A 25,312-nucleotide genomic window follows, 5' to 3' on the forward strand; every position below is an offset into this window, starting at 1 on the left:
CTACTTTCGCGTGCAGTGAGAGATGAAACCGCAAATAGCGAAATTGACCTCTATTTAGTGGTTGATTCAAAGGTGCAGACATAATCCTTCATAGGCAAGCATACAATGTCTATGCTTACGCATAGATGTCTGCAACGTCTGCAACGGAGATATGTCGCGCTGTATAGTCACTGCTATGGATCAACTGTGGATGTTCCAAAACTTTATTGTATTGGCAGATGTGTTGCAGCTACTTACCGTTGGCAGTCGTTTTCCTTGTTGATCTAAGTTTTCAGGCTATAACAACAAAAAGAACGAGTGGCATTCAAGTGCACGCATATTCTTCGATGAATTTCGATGGGCTCGATGCCTTCCCAGCTAAAAAATAAATAAAAATAAAACGTGGAATAACAGAACGTTGTTCCTCTGTTGTGCATAGCAGCAGTGAAATAGTGAATTCTAGTACACTGTAGTGGATTTGTTATAGAGCCTCCGAGTCAATTTTCCTGCACAGCGCATATTCCTTTCGTGCCAGCCATGCTGAAGGAGTTGAGTCCATGAATTGCGACCTATAATTTCGATGTTTTTTTTAATGATCACCATTAAAACAACAATCGATTATATGAAACGTTACTAGATCAGGGGCTACATTAATGCTACCGCAACCGTGCCACCCGTGAAAGTTATTTTTATTTCATCAACCACGTATCATAGGGGAGAGGTACGAAGCCAGGACAGTTTAATTTTGAATACTTCGCTCGTTGCAAACGTGCTTGACATTGCGTTAACGCTGCAGTACGGCAATCCCATGTAGTTTACTGGCCTGAAGGGAACCGAGGGAAGCGGTCGAGGGGTGAAACCGAAGGAGTGTTTTGATACCTCTTGGTTTTTCAGACAGGCTAACCGCAGCTAAGGCTCACTGCTCATTTACTACTTACTGCAAGTTATGCTAAGCAACATGAAAATACTGTACTTATTCCCCTGAAGACGAGTAACTATACATATAAAAATATAACGTTCACGAAATCAAGCTTCCAACACAACTGTTTTTTTTTTGCTCGCCTTATTAGCATTTTTTAATTGCCATATCTACGCGCGATTACAAACTTATATTACACAGGGCGCGTTCTGGTGCGCCGTACACAGGAGCTTCAATTCACAATGTTACACGAGGATGGCGGCACATGATTATTTTCCCGCGTCGCCCATAGTCACTTTCGCAAAACGTGCGCGACTGTTCAAGAGCGCACAGCACACCTTGACGCGATCTCACGTCGGAGGGGGAAAAAAAACGCAACAAAAGCAGTACGGCGAAAGGACAATTGCAGCTGCGTTCGTAATACGGTGGTCTCGTCAGAGGTCTGTCAAGTTGACGGGGGATGGTCAGGAATGCCGCTTGAAGAGGGTTCACGTCAGCCTACGTCGCTGCAGAGGGCGCTGCTGTCCGTAGGCGCCATCGTATAAGAGCGTCTTTGTCTTCTTCAGTTTTTGCACGCACTCAGTGTTTTCACGAAACTGTTCCAAACAGTCCTGCGAGTTCGAAGCACGGCACCGGCGTTGCGGCACACAGTTCTCAGCAAACAGATATCGCACTCGTAAACAAGTCCGGCTCGCGCCATAGAATACCAAGCTGCTTCCGGCAAGTCATCACATCCACTGCCGATATTCCTATAGCTTTTCTCCTCTTTCGGTTATTTACACAACGCGGGAAGATTGCCCTCAAGCGTGGAATGCGTTAGAAGTTACACGTCGGCCATAGCCATGCTAGCCACTGACATCTGAACCCAACGCACCTTTTTGCTTAATTTCAACACATTCACTCGCAGCTGAAATGTGCCGCCGATCTACGCCTGAACAACATACGCAAAGATGTGTGCGCAAGAATGCTGTTTTAACCAGGGCGCCAGGTCACCATCTCGTAACTGCTTCCTTGGCAGACTGCCTCGCTAAAGGAAGGTGCAGATGGTGGGAGTTCGTACACGATTGAAAATAACAAGCAATGCTGGATGCGTGGGATAGAGCTACCAAACAGTAAAGGCGTTCTTCCTAAAGTTTGACTTTGGTCTAAGCACCCCTGCGGAAATACTGTCCCACGTAATGTGTCATGCCCTTAGCCATACGCCACCATATTACGCTCTTTTGTTCACAAGCACCGTCATGCTTACACGGGAAATTCAAATGCAGCAGAATTTACAATTCTACTGCACTATATATACCATGCCGCTTGCACGAATTAGCTAATACCCGTCGGCAAATCTGCTCCCGGATTAAAAGCTTCGCGTCAGTGGCAGCAAAGTGACCGGCAGTAAGTTGTCGGGTGGCAAAAGAACTTTTCTGCAAGCATCACTTCCATGCCACTTGACAACCCGCTGCGCGCCAACTTACTGTCCTTTGCGCAAAGCCTCTCATCCGCGGGAAACATGCACCCGTCGGTAAAATGAATCGCGCAAGAAGCTCCTCTTTGATGTTTTGAAAGCTCTTCGAAGTTTGGGTAATGGCTCAGATCGGTGGTTCTGCTCGCTCTTGCTAGGCAAATGAGAAAAAAAAAAGTGAAAAGTTCGCATTCCGTGGGTGTAACGACTAGACTTTCCGCTTCCAGAGCTCACCATCCTCCCATTTTTCTCCGTCCCTCTCTCAGTCAGTCTCTCGCAGTGCATCAAAGAGCGAGACAACGGTCGAAGCTGGTGGGAATATTTTCTGCTTTCTACAAAAGGAGTGGGAGGAGGTGCAGGAGGTGCGTCAGTGCGGGAAACCTGCGATGGAGCGGGCGACTGGCGCTGGTCTCCTCTAACAAGATTCCCTACTCGTCGGCCGGAAAGATGACACCGAAGACGACAGGGACGCCGCCATCGACGACAAAGAGGACGACGACGTCGTGGGGAGAGGAGGATGAGACGGCGCAGCGGGAGACGACGGCCTGGCCGTCGAGCACGGCGAAGCGCTCGCCGTCGAAGACGAGCACGGCGGCGGCATCTGTGGCGGCACGACGGCCACGGAGGCGGGCAGTCCGTTGCTCGAGGCTCCCGGCGGAGGAGGGGCGTGATGGGGAGGTGGTGGAGCGACCCCGGCCGGAACCCCCGGCGGCGGCGGAGCGCCCGGGTAGAGCCGGTACGCCATGGGCTTCTGCAAAGCGGCCTGCCGGTAGTAGAGGTCCAACGCCGCCATAGTGCTTAGCGAGGACTGCGGCGACAGGCCCGTGTAGCTGGACAACCAGTACGGGGCCGTTTGGAGCATTCGCTGCACGGCAGCGTAGTTTCCGGCCTCCGCCAGCAGCTCGAGACCCACGGCCGTCTGGCGCTTCCATTTCGTCCTGCGCGTGGGTGAAAAGAAGCGTTGGCAGACGCTCAAATGCACGAATCGCGTATTCTGTATGTAGGCGAATCCTCTTTTGTGCACTGAAGAAGATTACGAGGGCTGGGACTCCAGAACTTAGACCGTGCGAGGCGCGGATTTGGTGTCATTGAGTGTTCGCGCAGTGATTGCTGGCAATGACAACGTGTATAGGGCCCGCGTGCCGTTGCGGAGTGGCCAGTATTTTGTAGTGATGCTTTTTTGCGACTACCAATGCCTTTCGGCTCTTTTCGCGTTCGTGAGTGGCCGCTTTCCAAGTTCCGTCGGGTGCGGAGCATCGCTTGACCACTCACGAACGCGGGAAGTGCCTAGAGGTATTGTCATCGGGAAAAGGCATCGCTACAATATACCTGCCCATGGCAGCCAGTAACTCTCCGCGATAAACTTCTGTAAAAACGTTGACGACCGTATGTATGTGTATGCCGCTATCTAAACGGTATGAAATGTGAAAGCACGAGGTTAGCGCAGTATCGCTAAACTCAAAGAAACTATCAACAATAAAATTAATATAACAGCTCGGACATGCTTCAATGAGGTTTAAAAAAGGAAGAAAAAGAAACACGCAGTTTCACCGAATTTCAAAATATCTTTCTTAGAGCGCACGCAGTGTATCAGTGTAAATCACCATTGAAAAAGACTTACAGCGAACGTGCAAGAAATTAGTGTAAGCATGAGTGAAACAAGGGTTCTTAGCACGAAAGAGCAATACCCGCCGATGATTTTCCTGCTGTAGTAAATCAGCACTGTGATCAATTACCCGTTCTCTAAACATGCAGGGAGCGAACCTGCAAAGCATTGAAGGGACCGCAGGAGAAAAAGAAAATGGAGACTGGTGTTTCGAAGAGTCAGCACATTGTTTCCGAACACGCGTCCATGCACCCTATACAAGGGAGCGTCAGGCTCTGCCGGCGTTGCAGATGCCCAACGTCTGGGAACCGGTGCATGCATCGTCCGGACCATAAAGCAAGCTTAATTAACCGCATTCACAAAAAGCCAGAGGAGGAGTGAATGAAAGAAAGGGGGCGGAGGGCGAGAGAAAAACCGGCGAAGCGACGTCTGAAAAAAATTAACCAGACTCACAAATGGTTTCTCGTTTCCTCTTTCCTCTAAGATCTCTCTACTACACCGTACTAAAGAAACAAAATACGCACGAGAAGGGCGGTCTCGGCTTAAACGCTCTAAACGCTCGTTTTGTACACACGGCAGCAGTGTCGGCGGAAGTCATTTACGTGAGCGCCGCAGAGATAGCGGCGAACGGAGACGAAAACAAAAGAAACGTCCAAAACGCTGCTGCTGCTGAATACGGTTTGCGGTCATGAGCGGTCATTCATTTGCGAGCGCCTTTCCGGGGGGTTCGCGGCTAGAGGAACGCTACACAACCTCCCCCCGCTCTTCTTTTCCCGCGCACGAGCGAGCGCCGACGCGCATGCATCTCGGGGAGCAGCAGTTGCCGTCCAGCGCCGCGTCGCGCGCGCAGATACATACATCGCGTGCGCGGCCACCTCGCCGTATTTCTTGTCAGTTTTTTTTTTTTTTTTGGCGTCGACACAGAGACACACGGCGCATGCAACGTGCAGCGCGGCAGCCGTTTAGCGGACGGCTGAGAAAGCGAGAGGAGACAGGGTGGGGTGGGGGGGGGGGGGGGGGGGGGGGCGTGCTTTGGCGCGTATATATCTCTGGCTAAGCGATTCCTGACAGGAGCGCGGGCGCTGTTTAGGGCGACGTCTCTGCAGCGGCGACAGAAGGGTGCGCGCTCTCCTGCCATGCCCTCGAGCAGACGCGTCTCCCACGATGCTCAGGCACCATACTTCCTGCCGCTAAGAGCAGTCGCGGGAGCGCGCAGGCGCTTTGGCGAGACACAATTAAAGGCGGCACGGAAAGCTGGAAATGAGACGCCCCTTTTTTCGGAGCCTGGAAGCTCTGCAAGAAGAGGCCGCTTGCGGTCGCCTTTGCTTAGAGTTACTGTATGTGCTACCGCAGGTAGCACATATGCTACCTACGGTAGCATATACAGTAACTCTACCTTTGCTCGCTGACTGGTGCGCCCCGCAGCGGCGAACACCACCGCATCGCACTCTTGCTTTTTGTCATCGAAAACGCGAGCTAACGCGTATATGGGACCGCGAAACGGCTATGTGACGTCCCTCAGAACGGTGGGGTGAGCCCGCGTGTGAAAGAGTCACGTCGAATTGTCGACTCGTGCAGTGTAGCACGTTGGAGTTGTACACTATACACACGTATGCCGGAATACAGAGACACGTATCCAGGAACAGCGAAGGCCTGGTGGCTTGTGACGCTGTCATGAACCGCGTAACTTACGGGAACTTGTGTTTCGCCACTGCACCGCTCCAGAAAGTCCACACAGGTGCATTCGGGATACGTGGAACAACAGATAAGTGGAATAGAGTCTGTGATTGAAATTTACCTTCGGGGAGCGTTGCGGTGTGGTTAAACACTGCGTCACAAGATATCGCCACCAGCATTGCTGCTCACCTCTACGTCTTTGCTGAATGCACTTGTTGCACGCCCACTTTGGTGACGCGAATATCGAAGATATGGACAAGGGAACACTGAATACGCAGCTAATTTAGACAACTAAAGATATCTGCCATCGTCAGTAGCCAGTGATTTGTTCGCGAAGCGTCGGGCGTTGCGTTTATTATTACACTTGAATGGCCCCTCGTACAGGTTGTCGTGACTTCGTCACCCTTGCTTTTGTGTCACTGTAACGGCGGCTACTTCAGGAAAGACATATATATATATATATATATATATATATATATATATATATATAATTTCTTAAAGGAACGCAGCAGAAATAAAGAGGGTATTTTTGGGCAGAAATTATGCATGCCAGTGGGCTTCAGGAATTTTGGTATAATTGTCGGTGAGTTCATTATTTACCTTAATATTATCATGAATTTTTATTAGTACTTTGAGCACGCATGCAATTCTCGAACATAATCAATTCAGTGCTCAAGCCGTGTCCATCATTACGGAAGAATATTGAGAATATATAACTCTTTAGTTTCGGGATATACGTTGCCAAAACATGGCGCGGATGCACTGGCGTTACATTTGTCATTTATTTCCCCACAATGCTTCTGTGTACGTACCGTCTATGCTGTGGGCCAAAACTATACGGGGAACTTAATTCGTGGTAGAGTTTGGGGACAATTGAAATCTCACCCAGCAAGTCCTGCAGCCTCATCATTACCGCTAAACGCATACATGCCTTAAGCAGCCATTGGTTTCAACTCCACAATTACGATGTCTGCGCTAGCGAAACCAATTCAACAAACACGCCAAGCTTCGTTTGTAAAATTTGTAATGTTTCAGGTTTAAAAACAGTGCATAAGACGTACATGGCGGTGAAGAAAGAAAAGGTGAAGTGCTTTAGGTTAATTTAATCCGTACTTAAAATTTAGGTATCCAAACTTATTTATTTCAATACTTTCGTGGCAATTATCGCACAATATTTGAAGCCCACAGCCGTGAACTATGTGATTTCCAGGGTAAAAAATATTACTTCAAATACACCGCTTTTAAGAATTACTTAATGTATCCTCTGAAATGCCCTGCCATGCCACCGTTCCATATTTCACAACATTCAAAGGGTCACTAGGGAGTGGAGAGTCTGCTGAATACCATCGTATTTAGCATAGACAGGCATTTTCGATTCCCAGCTGTTGCCTAAATTAACCTGTAACGGCCCACTAACAGTCGTATCCCATAACCCCATGCAGCGCTGCTTCGAGACGTTCAACTTCCCTGCCTCTTCTTTTTTTTATCTCTCTATCTCTCTCCCTTTCAGCTCCAACAGTCAATCAGCTATTAGGTGCCGTATGTCGCGCATGCGCATCCACACACATACAAGCGGGGCGTACCTTCTGTTCTGGTACCACGTCTTGACCTGTGTGTCTGTGAGGTTGAGCTTGGCGGCCAGTTCCATGCGGTCCTGAACGCTGAGGTACTTCTGGCGCTCGAAGCTCTTCTCCAGGGTCTGCAACTGGTGGTCTGTGAAGGCGGTGCGGGCCTTGCGCTGCTTCTTCATCTTCAGCGAGCACACGCCGCCACCCCCGCCGCCGCCTCCAGGGGGCGACTCGAGCGTTCGTTCCGGGGACTCGCTCCCTGTGGTAGCCAGAGCCAACAGGGCAAATAATTAGTGCCGGGGAGATAAACACAATACGAAAACAAAAAAAAAGCAATGACGTACATTTATGCGTATCATAATGCCGCGGAGAGGTGCTTACTAAACAACGGTTTCATCTGAGCATAGTTGGCTCATGCTTACTGTATAACGTACAGCATGTAGATTAACGGACAGGACGTACAGGAGTCGACACGACAGAAGGCTGAACAAAGAGGCACATAGTGTTTCATGCCTTCAAGTGAAACAAAAAAAGCAAATATTAACTTCAGATAGATTGATAGGCTAGTAGAACACAAACCGATTGCCGTTAGCGCGGTATATAGCTATATGACATAAAATAACCCCAAAGTGAAATACAGATGGTGACGCCATCGATCTTTCTCAGCTTTTTCGATGCCGCCTATAGTTCACCATAGTGCCACCCTAGCTAGCTCGCACCTTCGGCAGCAATGTATAGGCTATTGTTTGCAGCCACGCTTTGAAAACACGTCGCTGTGGGATTTGTGGACAACAATAGCACGAGCGAAAGTGCGAAAGTATACATGCTCCCTTCGCAGTATCGGTGACACGCGCACAAGTCGGCTTCGATATCGCTTCGTCCACATAAGATTTCATTTATTCATGGATGAGTTTTTTTCTGACCGAAATCTTGTTCGTGCTTCTGGAACATCGGCTTGTGTTGGCAACCTTCAGGCTCTTTATGCATTTAAGCCGGTCGTCCTTATGAATAATTAGCTAGCTTTGAGCATTTGAGTGTAGTGTTATATATACATGCATGTCGCGCCTTCTTCTTCTGCCTCGTCTTCTCCTAGAAAGAATGATGTACCCGCCGTGGCTGCTTAGTGGCTATGGCGCTGGGTTGCTGAGCACGAGGTCTAAGCACCCGTGTACTTAGGTTTAGGTGCACGTTAAAGAAGCCCAGGTGGTACAAATCGTGGTGTTTCGACCCTAGCCGGATGCCTAGCGCAGCCGGGCAGCGGGCAGGAAGGAACTGAGCCTGGCTCCCCTCCCGGCATGATAACAACAACAACCTTTATTTCATGCAAGCAGCATATCTATATAGCAAGCACTCATGTGACAAGTGACATCACGGACAGACAACGTTTCAGAGATCAGGGCGAGAGCGCCCGATAACGCAGACACATGACACGCGGCACAGGCGCTATCAGCACACAAATAATTCCGCAGTGCCCCACTACAGCTTGCCTCATTATCAGATCGTGGTTTTAGCACGTAAAGCACCATAACACAACTTAAATCTGAAGAAGGATGTGATGCTCAAACGTAGCAGGTGGTTCGGGAAACTGATCACAAATTTGTGCACAAAACCGTTTTGTGCGCGCTCACGAATTGTCTTACATATTTATAAAAGCAGGTGGCGGCTAACTGTGACAGCCAACCAGGTGACAACGATGGGCGCCGGCTGAAGACGAACAGTTCTTATTCGGACGAAAAATTTCGTTAATCCGCAGCATGCAGCCATGGTCCCTCCTCGGCCACATCATGGAAGCGCTTCACGTACGCATTTAGATCCTTACATATATTGACACATAGCCTTGACTTGCTTTGTGGCACTTAGTGTCAATGTCATCTGACACAGTGCAGTTAAACAAAGCGCTCGCTGCATGTCGGCACGAAGGCTAATACCTGGTCCTGAAGGGGTAATATTATGAACAAGAGAAATTTCCCATGACAGCCTTGCACTGCATACGCCATATGGGCTGCCCAACAAGCGTAGCATGCAAGCTGATGCTGTCGCGCATGCAACCACGGCGCCAAACGCGGAGCATCGGAGTATGCGAGCATCAATAACTGCCCCACGCTTCCGTTGTGCATTTCCGTGTCGTTGGTCCTCCCTATTCAAGCTGCGGTCATATCTGGCCAGCGGTCGTCGGGTGCTCGGGGGCCCAGCACAGCCGCGCTATCACGCAGTGATCAGTGGCGTAGCCAGAAATTTTGTTCGGGGGGGGCTACACCACTGGCCCCACGTATATATATATATATATATATATATATATATATATATATATATATATATATATATATATATATATATATATATATATATATATATATATATATATATATATATATACATACATATATATACATATATAAATATATACGGGGGGCCAGTGGCGTAGCCTCCCCGAACAAATATATATATATATATATATATATATATATATATATATATATATATATATATATATATATATATATATATATATATATATATATATATTATATATTATATATATATATATATATATATATATATATATATATATATATATATATATATATATATATATATATATATACAGGGGGCCAGTGGCGTAGCCAGCAATTTTGTTAGAGGAAGCTTTAGCTCGGGTTCTCCTATTTAAGTACATGTAGAAGGGGAATTCGTTTTTCTCTGCAACCACTTCACCAAATTTGAGGAGGTTTATTGCATTTACAAGAAGTTTAATTCTAGTGACTACTGGTTTCGAATTTTTCATTTAGGTGGTCAATTATTTATTAAAAATTGGCCAAATCGAAAATTTTCAGAAAACGAAACTATCAAGTTTAAAACTCCGTGACTCAACAATGAAAAATGATATCACGATTCTGTGAATTGCATCTAATAGTAAATCTACAGTGGACAAAATGGATATGTTACACATGAATCTAAAAAAAATTAGTATTGTGGAAATACGGCTTGTGCAGAACCCTTGTACACAACGTAACCAATTCACGTAAGATACAAACTGACATAGCAAACTTGTCCGTTTTGACTGTTATAATAGATGCCGTTTACAGAACCACAATGTCTGTTCTTCATGCATAGCTATTACTTTGTAAACGTCGTGCTCCTATTTTTTCAAACTTTCGAATTTTTCAAAATATTTTAAACAAAATTCAGGCCCTAAATCGAAGTTGTGTTTCCAACAGAACTAGAATTTAACTTTCTCTCTCAAATGCAATGAATTTCAACAAAAGCGATTAGCAGGATAATCTAAGAAAAGCGTTTCTGCGTTTTACAAGTATTTGAATAGGCCGCGTCGGATTGGGCCCGAGCTAAGGCTTCCTCTTAAACAATTTTTCAAGGGATCAAATCCATGAATAATAACCTCATTGTCATTTCCAAAGATGCTGCAAACGAATTCTTGAACGCTACGCACAGTCAAAACAATAAAATATGTATTTTTTCACAAAAGAATATACTCGTATGTGCCAAACATTTTGCCCAAAATAACTGGTATCAATGCTTCCATATTTTTGTCTATTTAGGTAAAGAAAATATCACACGAACTTTAGAACTACATCAGTTCGAACCCAGGAAAGCAGTGCATGCCACTGATATGAAAAATTAAAAGGCAATGAACTGAACCAGTTGAGGACAAATATGTTAACGAAACTTTGTCATTCAAGAACCGTGCTTACATTCTTGTATATATGCAATGGCCAGTGAAAAATCTCAATGACGCTGTAATTTGTTTTAATGTATTACGCAGGAGCAGCTGTCACCGGTCGTGTATCGTGAGTAATTGCACCGAAATCATAGTCGCAACAGAGGGCACGTATAAAACGCAGGAATTCTGCAAGATATACGAGGGCAGGTCAAATGAATGTGAGCCAACAACGGGGTACTTTATTTAAAAGTAGTCTTCATGAGAATTTAGACATTTGTCCCATTGACTAACGAGTCGCGTGATTCCCGTCTTATAAAACTCCTTGGGTTGCTGCTTCAAAAAGTCTGTATCTGGTTCCCTTGAGCTGTTTTTTCGGCTGCCCCAAAATGTAGAAGTCGCAAGGTGAGAGGTCTGAGCTGTATGGCGGATGCTGCAGCGTTTCTGACTTGAATTTTGCCAGTTTTGTATTAACCACATAAGCGACGTGGGGACAGGCATTGTCGTGGAACAAGATGACCCCATTCGTCAATTTTCCACGTTGTTCGTTTTTGATTGCGACACACTGCCGTTCTGGCGTTTCACAATACCGGAAACAATTGATAGCCTCTCAAGATTTAGCAAATTCTATCAGTAATGGACCCTGACGACCGAAAAAAAAAGTCAACAACACCTTTCCAGCGGAAATGATGGCCTTTGCGTTCTTTGGGTGTGGTAAATTCGTATGTTTCCACTGTAAGATTTCCCGTCCTGTTTCAGGCTCGTAGTAGTGGCATCAAGGTTCGTCCCCAATCACAAATTCAAACAAGAAGTCGTCATCCTTATTGTGATACCCGATCAGATGAGTCAAGGCAGCGCGGAACTTCTCCGTCTTCTCGCGGTGGACCAAAATCTTGGGGATCCATTGCCACCAAAGAGCCGATAACCGAGAAGCTCATGAATTATGGCGTGAACCGAACCGTGACTGATGTTCAGACGGTCTGCCAGTTCATCGATGCTTATGCTCCCTTCTTGTTTCATCAGCTCATGAACCTTTGAAATTGTGTGGGAGGTGATTGCACGATGGTTTTGGCCCGGTCTTGGAATGTCTTTACAATGTCCTTTAAACCGTTTGCTCCAACGCTTCACAGTGGTCAATGAAATGCCATGTTCAACGTAAACGGCAGCCATACGGCGATTAATTTCTGTTTTGGAAACACCTTTAGCTGTCAAAAACTTCGCGACACCGAGCTGTTAAACTTTTGAAGTGTCCACCATGCGACGCAACCATATTCAACCCAGTGTATGAGAGCATTAAAGAACAGTTATCTTCATACCTGCGTGCCACTTTTGTAAATGAGACATGCCGTTCTCCTACGCGCATGCCTCGCAGATAATGAACCGAACCATTATTGCGCGGTTAGGGTAGGCTCACTTTCATTTGACTCGCCCTCGTACATTAGAAATGCAAAGATACAATGGCATATACAAATGCGAAAATACGGCTTGACAAAGGACAAAAAAGTGTCACTGGAAACAAAGTTCACTGCATGTATACACAAAACCTCGCAACGAGATATCTAAGTATACGTATAGGTCTCCAATGAGTCTACGTATGTAAGAAAAAGTAACTGTATGTAATGCGTCAAACAAGGCAAATAAACATGTTGCACAATCATACATTCACAGAATCCTAGATTCCGCCCCCATTCCATCCACTCCCCCCGATGTATTGCGCGCGACGGAAGGCGGCGCGCTTGCTCCCCGCTTTTCTCCTTTGCGCACACAAGACTGAGCCACCATCGTCGGCTCACCCACTCCACCTCCCCTCCTACGCTTTCACTCGCACATACAGCATGCAGGGGGTAGTCACGATTTTATCACCCTTGGACTTTATACGAAACATGAGGGCGACGGCGACGGCAGGAATGCGCCTGGAGTGTCCATATAATTGCTTTCGCAATAATACAATAAACGTATCCGGAAACTGAAGCGTCCCGTCGCCCATTACTTTCCGCAAAAGAAGTATCAAAATCGAACTTTCACCATGCGACAATTCGCTGCGCCGCAACAATGTATTTTTTTTCTGTGGGGCAGAGGCACCGAAATGAAAAAAGAACGCATAGGAAAGTATGTTGGCCAGAATGGAATGCCTACATCGGGCACCTAATGGGGCTACGGAATTAATACCGAAGAAAACATGAGATGATTGGCCCATTGAGAACCATATACGCATACTGCTCAGTATCCTACACCGGCGAAACAAGACTTTCCGGAAAGGTTCCGCTCAAGGAACGCGGTGCTATCCTTCGAGTCCCCACAGTGATGGCGGCGAGCGACCATTGTTTTTTTTTTGCTCGTCTGCTAGCCAGAAAGCTTCCAAAACTCTGTAAGGGAAAAATCCACTCGGCCAGAGCAAACCCAACGCCCACCGAAGTGCACCGCGCGGTGGTCGGGGCCATACGAGAAAAACATATGCGCTCTGGCTCGCTCTGGCAGCCCGCGGGTAGGGTAGCGAGAACAAAAAAAAAAAATTGAAGAGGCTCAATGTGTCCTTGGTGAATAAAAGCCAAAGTAGAAAAAAATAAATAAGAACGTAGTTACTTTGGCTGGCTTTAGTGTCTTGACATGGATGTTCTGGCGTAGGTTAAAAAAAATGTTGGTAATTTTTTATGTGACATGACGGCACAAATGAACTACCCCAACGCATCGTCTCATTGGACCTCGCTGCGTGCTTTGTCAACTGGTCTGCTAGTGTGTTGATTTGGCTTGTCTCGTTGTATGTTCCGATGCAAGACTTTAGAAAAGTCAATGGATCTTTGGCGTCAAATGTTTATAACCACATTAAACCCACAAAGTTCCGCAATTGAAAATTTAAAGCACAACTTTGGAAATGTCAATGCACGTTTCACATCTAGAGTTTATGAGATTTATACCCATAAAGTTTCGCAATTGATATCCATGCGCTCCATAGATTCCGTGGCCTCAGTGAGATGCCGCGGCGAGCCCGCTCACCATCAAAGCGCCCTTGAAACTTTGTGCTCGGATGGGACTGCTTGGCGTTATATGACTGCCGGTGTATGGGCGTTGCCACGAAATCCAGCCCGAGTTCGCAATCTTCGCGGTTGAATCTCTTTTCGAGCGTCAAAAAGACATTCTAGACAAAATATAGAGTGATTTCCGGCGCCAGGGGTCGCTTTGGTCGGCGGTGCATGGACAGCACGAAAAAATTTCGGGGGGGGCTGAAGCCCCATAAGCCCCCCCCCTGGCTACGCCCCTGGCAGTGATGGACCAAAACGCCCTCGGTGTTGAGCGCATCACCCAGCGTAGGTGCACTCCGCAAGAGCGCGCCTGCCGCGGACGAAAATATATATATATATATCCAAAAAATAATGCGCGAAACGTTTTAGCCGCGCTTGGCGTGTTTCGCATTGTGGCGGCTTCCTCTTTGCACGAGGCAAATCGGCGCACACGTACAACTGCGCGTGGATAAATAAAGGGCCATCTGTAATGGTGCTTTTTGGCGGGCGCTTGAAAGCGCGCACCTGCTGCATCGTGCGGCGGCTCGCCGTACGGAAGCGCGGAGAGTTGGATGACATGAAACGAGACCTTCCCGAAAGACAGCACTTTTGTTATGCCGCCAGACTCTCGGACAATGTTGCCACGCATGACGAACCCTTTGTGCGGATTTATTATGCAGTGTGTGCGAGTGTACAAGGTCGCGCATAATAGGTCGGGAGAACCTCCTGTTATGCCGTGGAGATGAGCTTCCATTTCTTTAGTATTTGATCACAGCTAAAGTCACCGTGTGGCATCGGGGGCAAAATATATTCGGGGCATCGAGAGGAATACTAGAGGGTGAGTGAGCAATACAGACGGTAAGTGCCAGGTTGTCCGGCAGCGATGCTTCCCTCCATGACAGATATGGTTACATCGAGGCGTTTGACGACCCCGTGTTCGCCTCCCTTCCTTAAAGATGAGATGACGCACCGGGAAAACGTGCCACCGCAGAAAGTGAACGAACAGACCACGGCCCCCCCCCCCCCCCCCCAGCACCGAACACAGCACAGGAAGCCGACAAAAAAGCCGTGGGGGAGGCACGGCCTTTGTCAAAAGAAACAAAGCACATGAGTGTTACTGGTCGTGTATCGTCGACCCCATGCAAGTTCTAGTACTAGGAAGCGTTGGAGTACAGATATCAGACGAGAGTTTGCTTTCCTCTCCACAGCTTTCAAGCAGTTCCGATGCCACAAGTCCCGCAGTGAACGTGCGGTCATGTGCGCACTATCTTCGTTTCTTTTGACAAAAGCCTGTACGCTAGTGCTCTTTGCCCACGCGTAATAACTCAAACCACATAGTTTCAATAGTGTATGATTTTCTTAATGCGCAGTTAACGTTAGCGAGCTGTAAATGATGAGAGAGAGAAAAAAAGACTACATACAAAAAAAAATATAAATAAAGAAAGGAAAACCTGGAACCGAGATCATCTTTCATTAGACTGCAATCGTATAGGTTTTATTTATTTTTCGAGGCATACGCATAGGCACACGGAAGGAAAACTACGCCTACACCGCGTTCTTCGCGGACACGGTACGTATATACACGACAGCGCTGTCGCATGTCATGCACCGACCGCAGCGTTATTACTTGACGGCGCGGTTATGTAGACGGTGCCCGCGCGACCTTGGCGATGTGGACACGCGCACTAGAGTGCGCGTCTCCACTTGACCTGCATAAACACTCGACGGCTGACCCACGCACACCTCTCGCTGCCCCCCCCCCCCCCCCCCACCTTCCGCTCGCGCGCGCGCATACATGTCGGCGCCCGCCTTTCGCACGGCACGTGCATGCCGGGTCTCCGAATCATGCAGAGCGCGTCGCCATGCAGAGTATACAGCGTTGCACGGCGGACCTCTGCGCCCGGAGCTTACACATCGGCATTAGCACGCACGGACGTCACGTGGCCGCAACGGACAGATGACTGACCGGGCGCGCACGCCCACCGCGTGTCAGCTTTCGGTTTAGCGGGGCTTCTTTCTACCGTCTGGCTGTAAGCGCGTAGATGTTTAGGGAACCTTAGGAACTGTGTTCGTGCGCGAGAAAGGGAGCGTTAGAAAGAGAAATACTTTTTGCTCGAGCCACGTCATATTAAAGGCTGTAAAGGCTGTATTAAAGGCTGTAAGAAAGGTTTCGTTGCCTTTGCTGTGCACTTCCTTGGAATCTCTGGTCTTGCTCACGATGGGCAACTCGCGCTGAAGCTTTCCACATCCGACAGAAAGGAGCACCAGAACACACAGCCTATAGCGAGCGGTGGAAGCCAAATAATAGGCACGCAACGCACATTCGCCGTGATCCAAAACACGAGTGTTCGAGATCCGAATACGCCGAAATGTGCAAGATCCGAATGACGGGGGTGTTTACAGTCGAGATTAGAAACGCCAACGTTGCTCAAGCCGAGCTTCGCAACGCTCGGTGCGTAACACTCAGACGAGCGACAAAGCTTGCAATGCCAGTGCAATTTTCTTCGCAACACTATAGCCGCGAGTGTCGGCGACGCTGGGGTGATAAATGAGAGCGTCACGGCAAGGTGTCTGCATATTCCAAGAGATGAACAATTCGGCTCGATGTCCTGCGGCAAGCGATGAATCTTCATGAAACTTCAACTCTGAATCTTCTGACGTATGCCCAGCTATGCAAACATAAAAAAAGGAACAAAAAGCGGAGCGTGCACGTTACCACGCTGCATAAAAATGCATGCCTTCAGCCCTCCACCGCAATTCTTCTAATTCTCATTTAGATTATCACGCGTGTAAGACGTGCACGCCCACTCGCGAATCTCTCTGCCAGCTCGCATCTGCGTTAATACCGCTAATCATTGTCCTCCTTGCGGACGTCTATTTCTCTAAACGCTTCCGTCGCGCTGTTTAGCCAGGGCAAAACGGACCGCGCGCGGCAGCTATTCCCACTGTGGCCGCCGCATCTGTATACGGCATACCGTATGTATACGTGCATACAAAACGCAGCCGAAAATGATGCGCGCAAATGCAGCCTGGGAATGAGTGCTCTCTGCCAACCCAAGGAGATCGGGGTTGAGGCTCTAACCGGTGCGACTCCTTCCAGTGGCCGCCGCGAGTGCGTGTGTGTGCCCGCTGTTCCCAGGCGTCACACGTTGCATGGGATCCGCGCACCGCCGCTGCTGCGGGGTAATTGCAGGGGAGGCATCATCGCCGCGGCTTTTCCCTGACAGACGCCAAACGTTTTGGGAGCCTCTCAGCGGACCCGGCGGTGGCGTCGCGGGCGCTTGTTTTTTTACGAGCACCTCTGGGCCGGCCGCCTTTACGAGGTTCATATATACGTCTGCGGACGTGGCGCCAGGTAGTCGAGACGAGCCAACGCAAGACTCGGCCGCGGAGTGCGCTGGCCTCCCCACCTTCGAAGAAAAAGAGACTGCGTTGCGTGCCTTTCGTATATGCCGAACCGCGTAGAGGTGCGCACACGCATCGGCGGTCCACGGAAGAGCTGTCGAGCAGCTCTGTTCGCGTGTATACGACTAACTGTGCGCGCGCGTGTACGGCGCGCATGACTATCGCCAGTTCACGGTATACCCGCGGAAGCTAAGTGAACAAAAAATGCTCCATTTCCTGAAAGTCTATAATAGGGCTGTGCAGCCTGCAATTGAGAGGTGCAGTGCGCGTTTGTATCTGGTGTTTTCCAGATGCAACAGCTCTTAATTCCGACCTGTATGCAAGGTATGCAAGAAAATTTCGTTTTCGAAGGTTTCGAGGGCGATCGTAGATGGCGAACCAAGAGCAGGCGATGCGTAGCCAAGATAACTACGGCTGTAGGCGACGCCAGCGAATGAATATGACGTGAACGAAAAGGCATCAGGCGGGCACGCATCTGCGCCTGCCGCTGTGTTTCGTTCGTATGCTCTTGGTTTCAGATGTGCATGGCTGGCTGCGTGAATTAAGAACAAAGAGCAGTTTTACAGCCAGCAGGTTCGACTTTCCATTACCCTTTCATTGATTCTTATCTGCTTTATCGCTTTGTAGACCCTATATATTCAGACGCGAGCGAAGTGCATTTTCCAGAAATGGAATAAACCCAGCCTATATACCACCACACGATTTTAATCGCTACTAAATTTGAAAATTCCGCGATCGCGCAAACACTAACGTTATTGATGCACGCCGAAAGAAGGCTTATAGACAAGGAAAAGTAGCGACGACACGAGCGCGTGCGTCAACTGATGGTTTATTTTTTATTTTTAATTATGGGGTTTTACGTGCCAAAAGCATGATCTTAATATGAGGCACGCCGTAATTGAGGACTCCAGATTAATTTTGACAACCTGAAGTTATTTAACGTCCACCTAAATCTAAGTACACGGTTGTTTTCGCCCCCATCGATAGGCGGCCGCCGCGGCGGGGATTCGATCTCGCGAACCTCGTGCTTGGAAGCCCAACACCAAAGCCACGAAGTAACCACGGTGGGTTTGGTGGTTTATTGAGAACATGCATAATACACGGCAAACGCGGAAAAAACTGAGAATCAAAAGAAGGCGCAATATCAAACAGCCACCCGGCATGATTGCAAAGTCGGTATGGTGCTGGGCTGCTAAGCAAGAGGTCGCGAGATTGAATTCCGGCCAGGGCGGCCGCATTTCGATGGGGGCGAAATGCGAAAACACCCGTGTACTTAGATTTAAGTACACGTGAAAGAACCACAGATAGTCGAAATTTCCGGAGTGCTTCCCTACGGCGTGCCTCATAATCAGATCGTTGTTTTGGCACGTACAACCCCATAATTTTTTAATCAAGTAGCCGAACATCACTAAGTTATAACGCTTCCAGCTACTCTGTTCACACCACTGACATAAATCATGGAGCTCGATCGATCGGCGACGCATTGACCAGCGGTGACCATATGATGGAGTCCAACCAGCGAACTCGCCTTATCACAATGTTACATATTCGAGCGCAAAACAGCTTGGTCACAGCATTTTTGAAGCCCTCGTGACATCTACTTGCATCCATTTCCACTAGCCTGTGTGCTGACACTTCGAAACAATACTCTGAATACTGTGTGAACATACACAGTTCGAACAAAATGAAAGCCCAGTTGGCAGTATATATATATGTTCATATTGCTGCCGCTTCTACCCTTTACAAATTTTTCCCCGCTGGCGGCCGCCAGAGGCGATGGTCGTTTCACGCCTAGAATGTCTTCCCTTAAAGGCTCGAGTAGCTGAATCAGAAACAAAATTTAATCGCAACTTCAGATTAGCGTCTGAAAAAAAAAGGAAACTACACCTTCGTGGCGCGGAAAGGACTCGCCGCATGTACGCGTCTTGACAGAAGGCCAGCGGGTAGCATGCCAAACCTTGTTCGGCGTACAAACGTGAGGAGCATAGAAGCCAAGTGATGCGCTCTCTGCAAGTGGGGAGCGCGTCAGAACTTGGCGAGGTATACGGGGGGAACGTGACTGTGCAAACAAGTGCACCGGGTGTCCCGAAGCTGCATCTAGCCCACGCGATATCGCCCAACTATACGTATACGATGGCTAAACGACTCTGGCGACCTTTGACCTGGGAGCGGCGATCAACTCGAGAGCAGCTTCCTTGCCCGGCTCGTTTAACAGGCAAATCGTTCCGTGTTTATTGGGATGCACGGAAAGGCGGAAAATGAAGAAGGTATAAGGAAAGAAGCGCGAAGGTAGGGGGCTCGCGCGCGCGGCGCATGAGGCCCGCGCGAAGTCTCCACTCAGGCCCTTATATGCCTGTCACGAACGCAGTTTGCTCCGAGCGCATGCAGGCCGATCGCTTGTATCTTTGCGCACTCCGCCTGTACTACGGAGGTGAGGGAAGCCAGTTTGCAGTGCGAGTAGCGTTACGGGGGAGGAGAGGCAACCACGCTCCGCGGGGCGTGGAAGAGCGACTCCCCCGTCATAAAGAACAGCGTCTGGCGTCTTCACAGCTCTTAACAGCGGCATACGCGCTGTACAGAAGTTGCTCGACACTGCGCGCCCCGTGGAGCGGGCCCGCCGAGTCCATATAAGGGGTCTTTATTTATGAGCGCCTGGAAGCACGACGACGTGTGTGCGTATAGCAGGGACCCCTCGATGATCCGCAGAGTAATTTTCCTGATCGCCGCCAGTCGTGTCATTGTCATAATGGTTGCAGTTAGCACGTCAACGCTGCTTGCTGTTTCGTCTGTGGGAGGCGTGCCCGCTGCTTTCGTGAGGGTGGTTTCGTGAGAGCGGTTGAGCGGCCTCAAACGGATGACCACTGACTACGCGCGACTGTGTATAAGTCTAAACGAGCGAGATAATTATTGTCCATGTTAGACATTGAGGGAATGGCCAAGTCTTTGATTGAATCGCCGTATAGTGTCGAACAGTTTAACGGCGATTGTAAAATGCATTTGAGTGAGTGAGTTCGAAATAATCAATATTATCAAGGAATTCTGCTTAATAGCGTAACTGAGTGAGAAATGCTAAAACACGACACGTGCTGTTGCCGCTACCATTACTATTTTACTGTTTTGTTATAGAACTTAAACGCCGTATTTTTCTGCCCCAGCTGTTTGCTCTCGACCCCAATAATGCGCTGAGTAAGTAAGGAAAAAAAAGAATGATAACGACCTTTTCTGGTGGACGACAAATTAAGAGACGCATGTTCAGCGTTAACGTACATATATATATATATATATATATATATATATATATATATATATATATATATATATATATATATATATATATATATATATATCCTTCGGCGTTGGAAACAGCCCAAAGTTTTGCGCAGTACCCCTCAACCTTACATACGCTATAGATACATGCCGCGACGACCTCGCAATAAAGTTACCGCGCTAACCATCCACCCTAACGATTCTACATGCTGCATAGGGCAACGTTAAGTAATCGCCTATGTGGAATAGCCTCCTCGCCGATCATTTATCAGCAGGAGCACTCGTAAAAGGAGTGTAAAGCGTCGCGAACGATGCCTGCCCGCGGGAGGTCTGCTGGATGTTTCTAGAAACGATATAATCCAGTCCGGGAAGGCCGCTTGCATGCTCGCGTTTATATAGGCGCGTTAGGAATTACGCGAGGGTATTTCAGTTTTACCGCCGCAAACAAACTCGCCCATCCGGACGTTTATGGGCTCTTTTTGGCAACGAGTCTGAAATGAGCCGAGCTGGCCTCCGTCGCGAGATAACGCACAGCACAGCCCGCGAGGTGCGGTTATATAGGCATAAGAACGCGGTTGATCAGTATACGCGTACAAGTGCTGAATCGTACTTAATTCGGAACGCCCCTTCATGTGACGGCTGGAGAGATTCGCGGTGTGGCGAGATGCACTAGAGATCGCTTCGTTTGCTCATTTTATTTTACGAAACCGGTTGAGAAGCATGTATCTGGAATGCGACATCGTATAGAGCGAAGCGGCGTAGATGTCGAACATTCTTCTCTCTACACGATCTGTCACGCGAGAGAACAACAACCCTCTAACGTTGCAAACATGCTCATCGACTAAGCGATCTTCGAAACAACCCACGGTATACGAGGCGGCCGCCGATACTCACCGCATTTTAAGGCAATCTCAATGAAACACCGAGAGCGCGGACGTCACACGCACGGCGCATTGATTCATCCCACGAACAGAAACGGCAAATATAGAGAGCCTCGTCGAGGGTCGTAAACGTTAATTATTTGGTGGTTGCTTTGGCCCGCGCCATAGGCTTTATGACGGAATTGCCTTGGTGCCACCGGGGCATCGCTTTGCGAAGGAAAAGGCGCATTCTTGTGGTGAAAGATAAACGCCTATCAAACAAGTTTCTTAGCAGCAGCAACACACACGCACGCACGCACGTACACACACACACAAGTATGTTGCCAAAGTTTCCAATATCGCGGTTGTGTACAACATTCGTGACGTACAACGTGACTACAATGTTTCATTTAACATAGCGAAAAAAGAAAAGAAAGGCAATTTAGTGGGTAGTATTAGTGGGTTCTCTAGTGTGTACGCTTCAGAGCTGCAGCATAAAACGAAAAGCAAATCACGTCTGTGCGCCCCAACCTGCAAGCATTTAGTCCCGCGTAATAGTCCCACCATACAAGAAGCTTAAAAGACGAATGGCGAGGGGGAACACAAAACGTAAAGTGGCAGCCACAAGTTCACCCGGGCGTTCGTCACTTCCTGCCTGTTCCCTGCGCTTCCGGTTGACGCCGGCGTCATTCTCCCGCGCACGCGATGAGTGTGTATGTGCCACGGCGGGCTTCCCCTTCTTTCTTGTCGCGCGCGTGCACGCAGGGGAAAAAAAATGCAGTTCCTGTTCTTTCAGCCCTTCAACAACGTCCAATTGTTCTCGTTGGCGCATATCTCTCTGTTTCGGCCCTAAAAGGCCGCAGTGACGCTTTAATTTCACTCCCCTCCCCTCTCTACACCATCCCTCTCTCAAGCGAGACGCGTGGGGACGAGGATTTATTCCGTCGCACGCGAGGCAGGAAGCTTACACGCTCAGCGCAGCGATTACGGCCGCGTCTCGTGATACATATACGCTGACCACCACCACGCCACTTCCAGCGTTGCTGCCTCATCATGGCCCATTTTACGCTGTCGTGAGTACCGAAGAGGAGGCGAATGCACTATACATGCCCGAGAGAATGTTGAGTGCTTTCCCATTTGTGCTCTGCGCAGAGGCTAAGTTTCAGTCAAAAAGCTTTGCCGCGTCTGTAATGAGCTATAGCGGACTTCGCACTGTACAACAGACGCCACTTGCGAAACCACGAATACAAAATACGCATGATGACCCGAAAAATCGACGTCCCGAATCTGAACGACTGCTCGTTCCTCGTGCTTTTACAATGCCAGAAGCTCGCATTAAAATCATGTGTCCGACACGGCCCACTGTGACAGGCGAACACATGCCGCCGACTTTGGTGACGCTAACGTATGTATCGCCCGGGCGTTTAAATCCGTCCTGTACAAGTGATTGCCGACGTGCACGTATTATTCTAGTTTAAGTGTATTGGGGGGGGGGGGGGGGGCACCGCCATAATCAGTAAGAATCAATGTAATGCCTTCGGGGAAGTAGCTGAAATGAAATGCTTGCTTTGTCGGAACTTTTATGCAGGCTAAATGTGAAGCCATCCCATATACTTAGCGAACGACTTCGGACCCCCGCGCAGTACACGAGAAGTGAAGGCAAATGCGCATTCTACGTGCTTGCAGTGTCGCAAGCGCCATTTCTTGCGTGCGGTGGAGCTTCCCATCTCGGACCGTTCAATGGCCAAGTCCGGCGGACATCTATTGCCAAACATCGGATAATTGTCGACGAATCAGTGAGGCCTATTTGCTAGCATCTCTACCGAGTGTCACCAAAAGAGAGAGAAGCTATAATTCGCCGAATTAGTCCACTGAAATGCAAAGTTGCTCCAGAAGGTCAAGTAACCTCATCACGACGGCGGCATCGAACAGAAATCGTCCACGTCGTCGGAATGAAATCGTACTACGACAGGCAATAACTGCTTCCGCCTACAAGCATTGCGAATTCATGACAGTCTCTCTCTCTCTCTCTCTCTCTCTCTCTATATATATATATATATATATATATATATATATATATATATATATATATATATATATATATATAACGAAGAAGATAGGAAATTAGATATACATCCACGCCGGGCTCTTTTGGAATAAATGAGATACTAAAGGCAGGGAGGTCAACCGGAAGATAGATATCGAGTTTGCTACTCGGCACTGGAAACTAAGTGTTCGTTCAGTCAAGCCGGTGCATACATTGGGCGAGACAGACCGGAGAATGAAGTGAGTGAAGCGAATCTCGGGCGCCGCACATTGTCAATTTCGAGCGTGTGCAGTGAGAAGATGAAAGTATTCCTAATCGGCGCTCTTTGCTGCGTAGAAAGCTGCCGATTCCCGATATTTTCTGAAGAAAGAAGTAGGAAAAGAAGGACGAAATCAGCCATCTATCGCTTTGCATTCACGCAGGTGTGTGTCTTCTGAGCGGATAGTATATACATGTATTGGACTGCAAACGACGATTTGTGTTTTGAGTATGCTTGCACTGAGACTCCATTTGGTTATTTCTGCCGGTACAAATAGGCTGTCACGCTCAGAAGTCTGAGTAGTAGGGACGTCACCGCAAAAAAAAAAAAAGTTGATGCGGTGCTTAGGATTCAATCTGTACATTTGAATGTTGGATTTATTATTATTTATTTATGCCATCGCGCGATTCCGCTTCTTTTGTATTCGCGAGTGAGTATGCCTCTTTTACATTCCTTGAGCGCTTCAGTTCACTCGTGCAGGTAATTCAACCTAATTCACTCTAGGTAAGATTCCTGTCTTTCCTTTATCTCTCCTCTTACCTCTTCGCTCTGCACTAGCGTAAACCGAGTTCTGAAGTCCGAACGCTATACAGTCAACCCTTGTGCGTCAGAGCGTACCTCAGAACGCATTTATTTATTTATTTATTTATTTATTTATTTATTTATTTATTTATTTATTTATTTATTTATTTATCTATTTATTTATTTATTCCTGTCGACGCTCGATCGCTCTCGTCGATCCAGTAGCGTTTACGTGGACCCGACACGAGCGTACTTCGACTCGGAAAACCGACTCGACCGGACTTTATGAGGTTCATGTAAACGCATAGCTAACGTTTATTTTAGCGGAAAGTATACCGCAAATAAACACAGTCGCAAGGGAGCGTAAGAAGAGCAAGCGAACTCTTTTTTGTGATTCTGTTCATTTGCGCTACTTTGCGGTTAGAGGCACTTTCCGCACAAAGCCATGAAAATCTGATGCAGCTACAAGATTGTGTGCGTACATGCCCAATGCACCTCATTGTTTCTTCGCTGTGTTCGAGATGCGCATATGCGCACCCACGCAGTTTACCTCATCTCGCAAGAAGATGAAGAAGAAAACATGAAACCTTCGCGATTATGCCATTCACATTTCGGCCGGCGTATTTGGGCACTCCCGCGCTTCGCGAACAAAGACAACCGCAATTACACATAGGCGGCACGAGGCAACTACGCACTTCCGGTGTGTGCGTGTGTGTGTATTGTCTGTGTACGTGCGCGCACACACACATGTGTGCACATTCATTTCGTCTGCCCGCAGAGTCACGGAAATAAGCGTAACTCGAAACAACAAAACTTAATGACACACGCTCGAAGCACGTGCATTCGTCAGGTGCGCGGTCTCGTGCTCATTCTCTGCCTCGTACTCGAGCGATGACGAGTCAGAGATGAAGAATGATTGCTTCGACGATGCGCACATGGCGTGTTTTGAAAAAAAGAGCTTCGTGTGCGAGCGCTGCTGAGATGTGTGCCGTGGAGGCAGCATCTCAGCAACGAAGCTGCAACGAATCAACGCACACTGCAACGGAGAGCCGTTTCCTCCTATGAACGTGTTTAA

At 48.2% G+C, this 25,312-nt stretch overlaps 1 protein-coding gene across 5 annotated transcripts in view; it reads right to left on the reverse strand.

Moving 5' to 3' along the window:
• Positions 1-1,078: 1,078 nt before the first annotated feature.
• The window catches only part of LOC135919962 (homeobox protein ceh-30-like), a 229,996-nt gene continuing 205,762 nt past the window's right edge, over positions 1,079-25,312 (reverse strand). For all 5 annotated transcript variants that reach the window (XM_070529310.1, XM_070529309.1, XM_070529308.1 and 2 more), the window contains 2 exons: positions 7,218-7,461; positions 1,079-3,289 (listed from right to left, as the gene is read on the reverse strand). In XM_070529310.1, coding sequence (XP_070385411.1) covers positions 2,767-3,289; positions 7,218-7,461 — 767 coding nt within the window. In that variant the 3' untranslated portion in view covers positions 1,079-2,766. The remainder of the gene's footprint in view (positions 3,290-7,217; positions 7,462-25,312) is intronic.

This window comes from Dermacentor albipictus, unplaced genomic scaffold (genome assembly GCF_038994185.2).
Source record: "Dermacentor albipictus isolate Rhodes 1998 colony unplaced genomic scaffold, USDA_Dalb.pri_finalv2 scaffold_20, whole genome shotgun sequence".
Taxonomy (NCBI): domain Eukaryota; kingdom Metazoa; phylum Arthropoda; class Arachnida; order Ixodida; family Ixodidae; genus Dermacentor; species Dermacentor albipictus.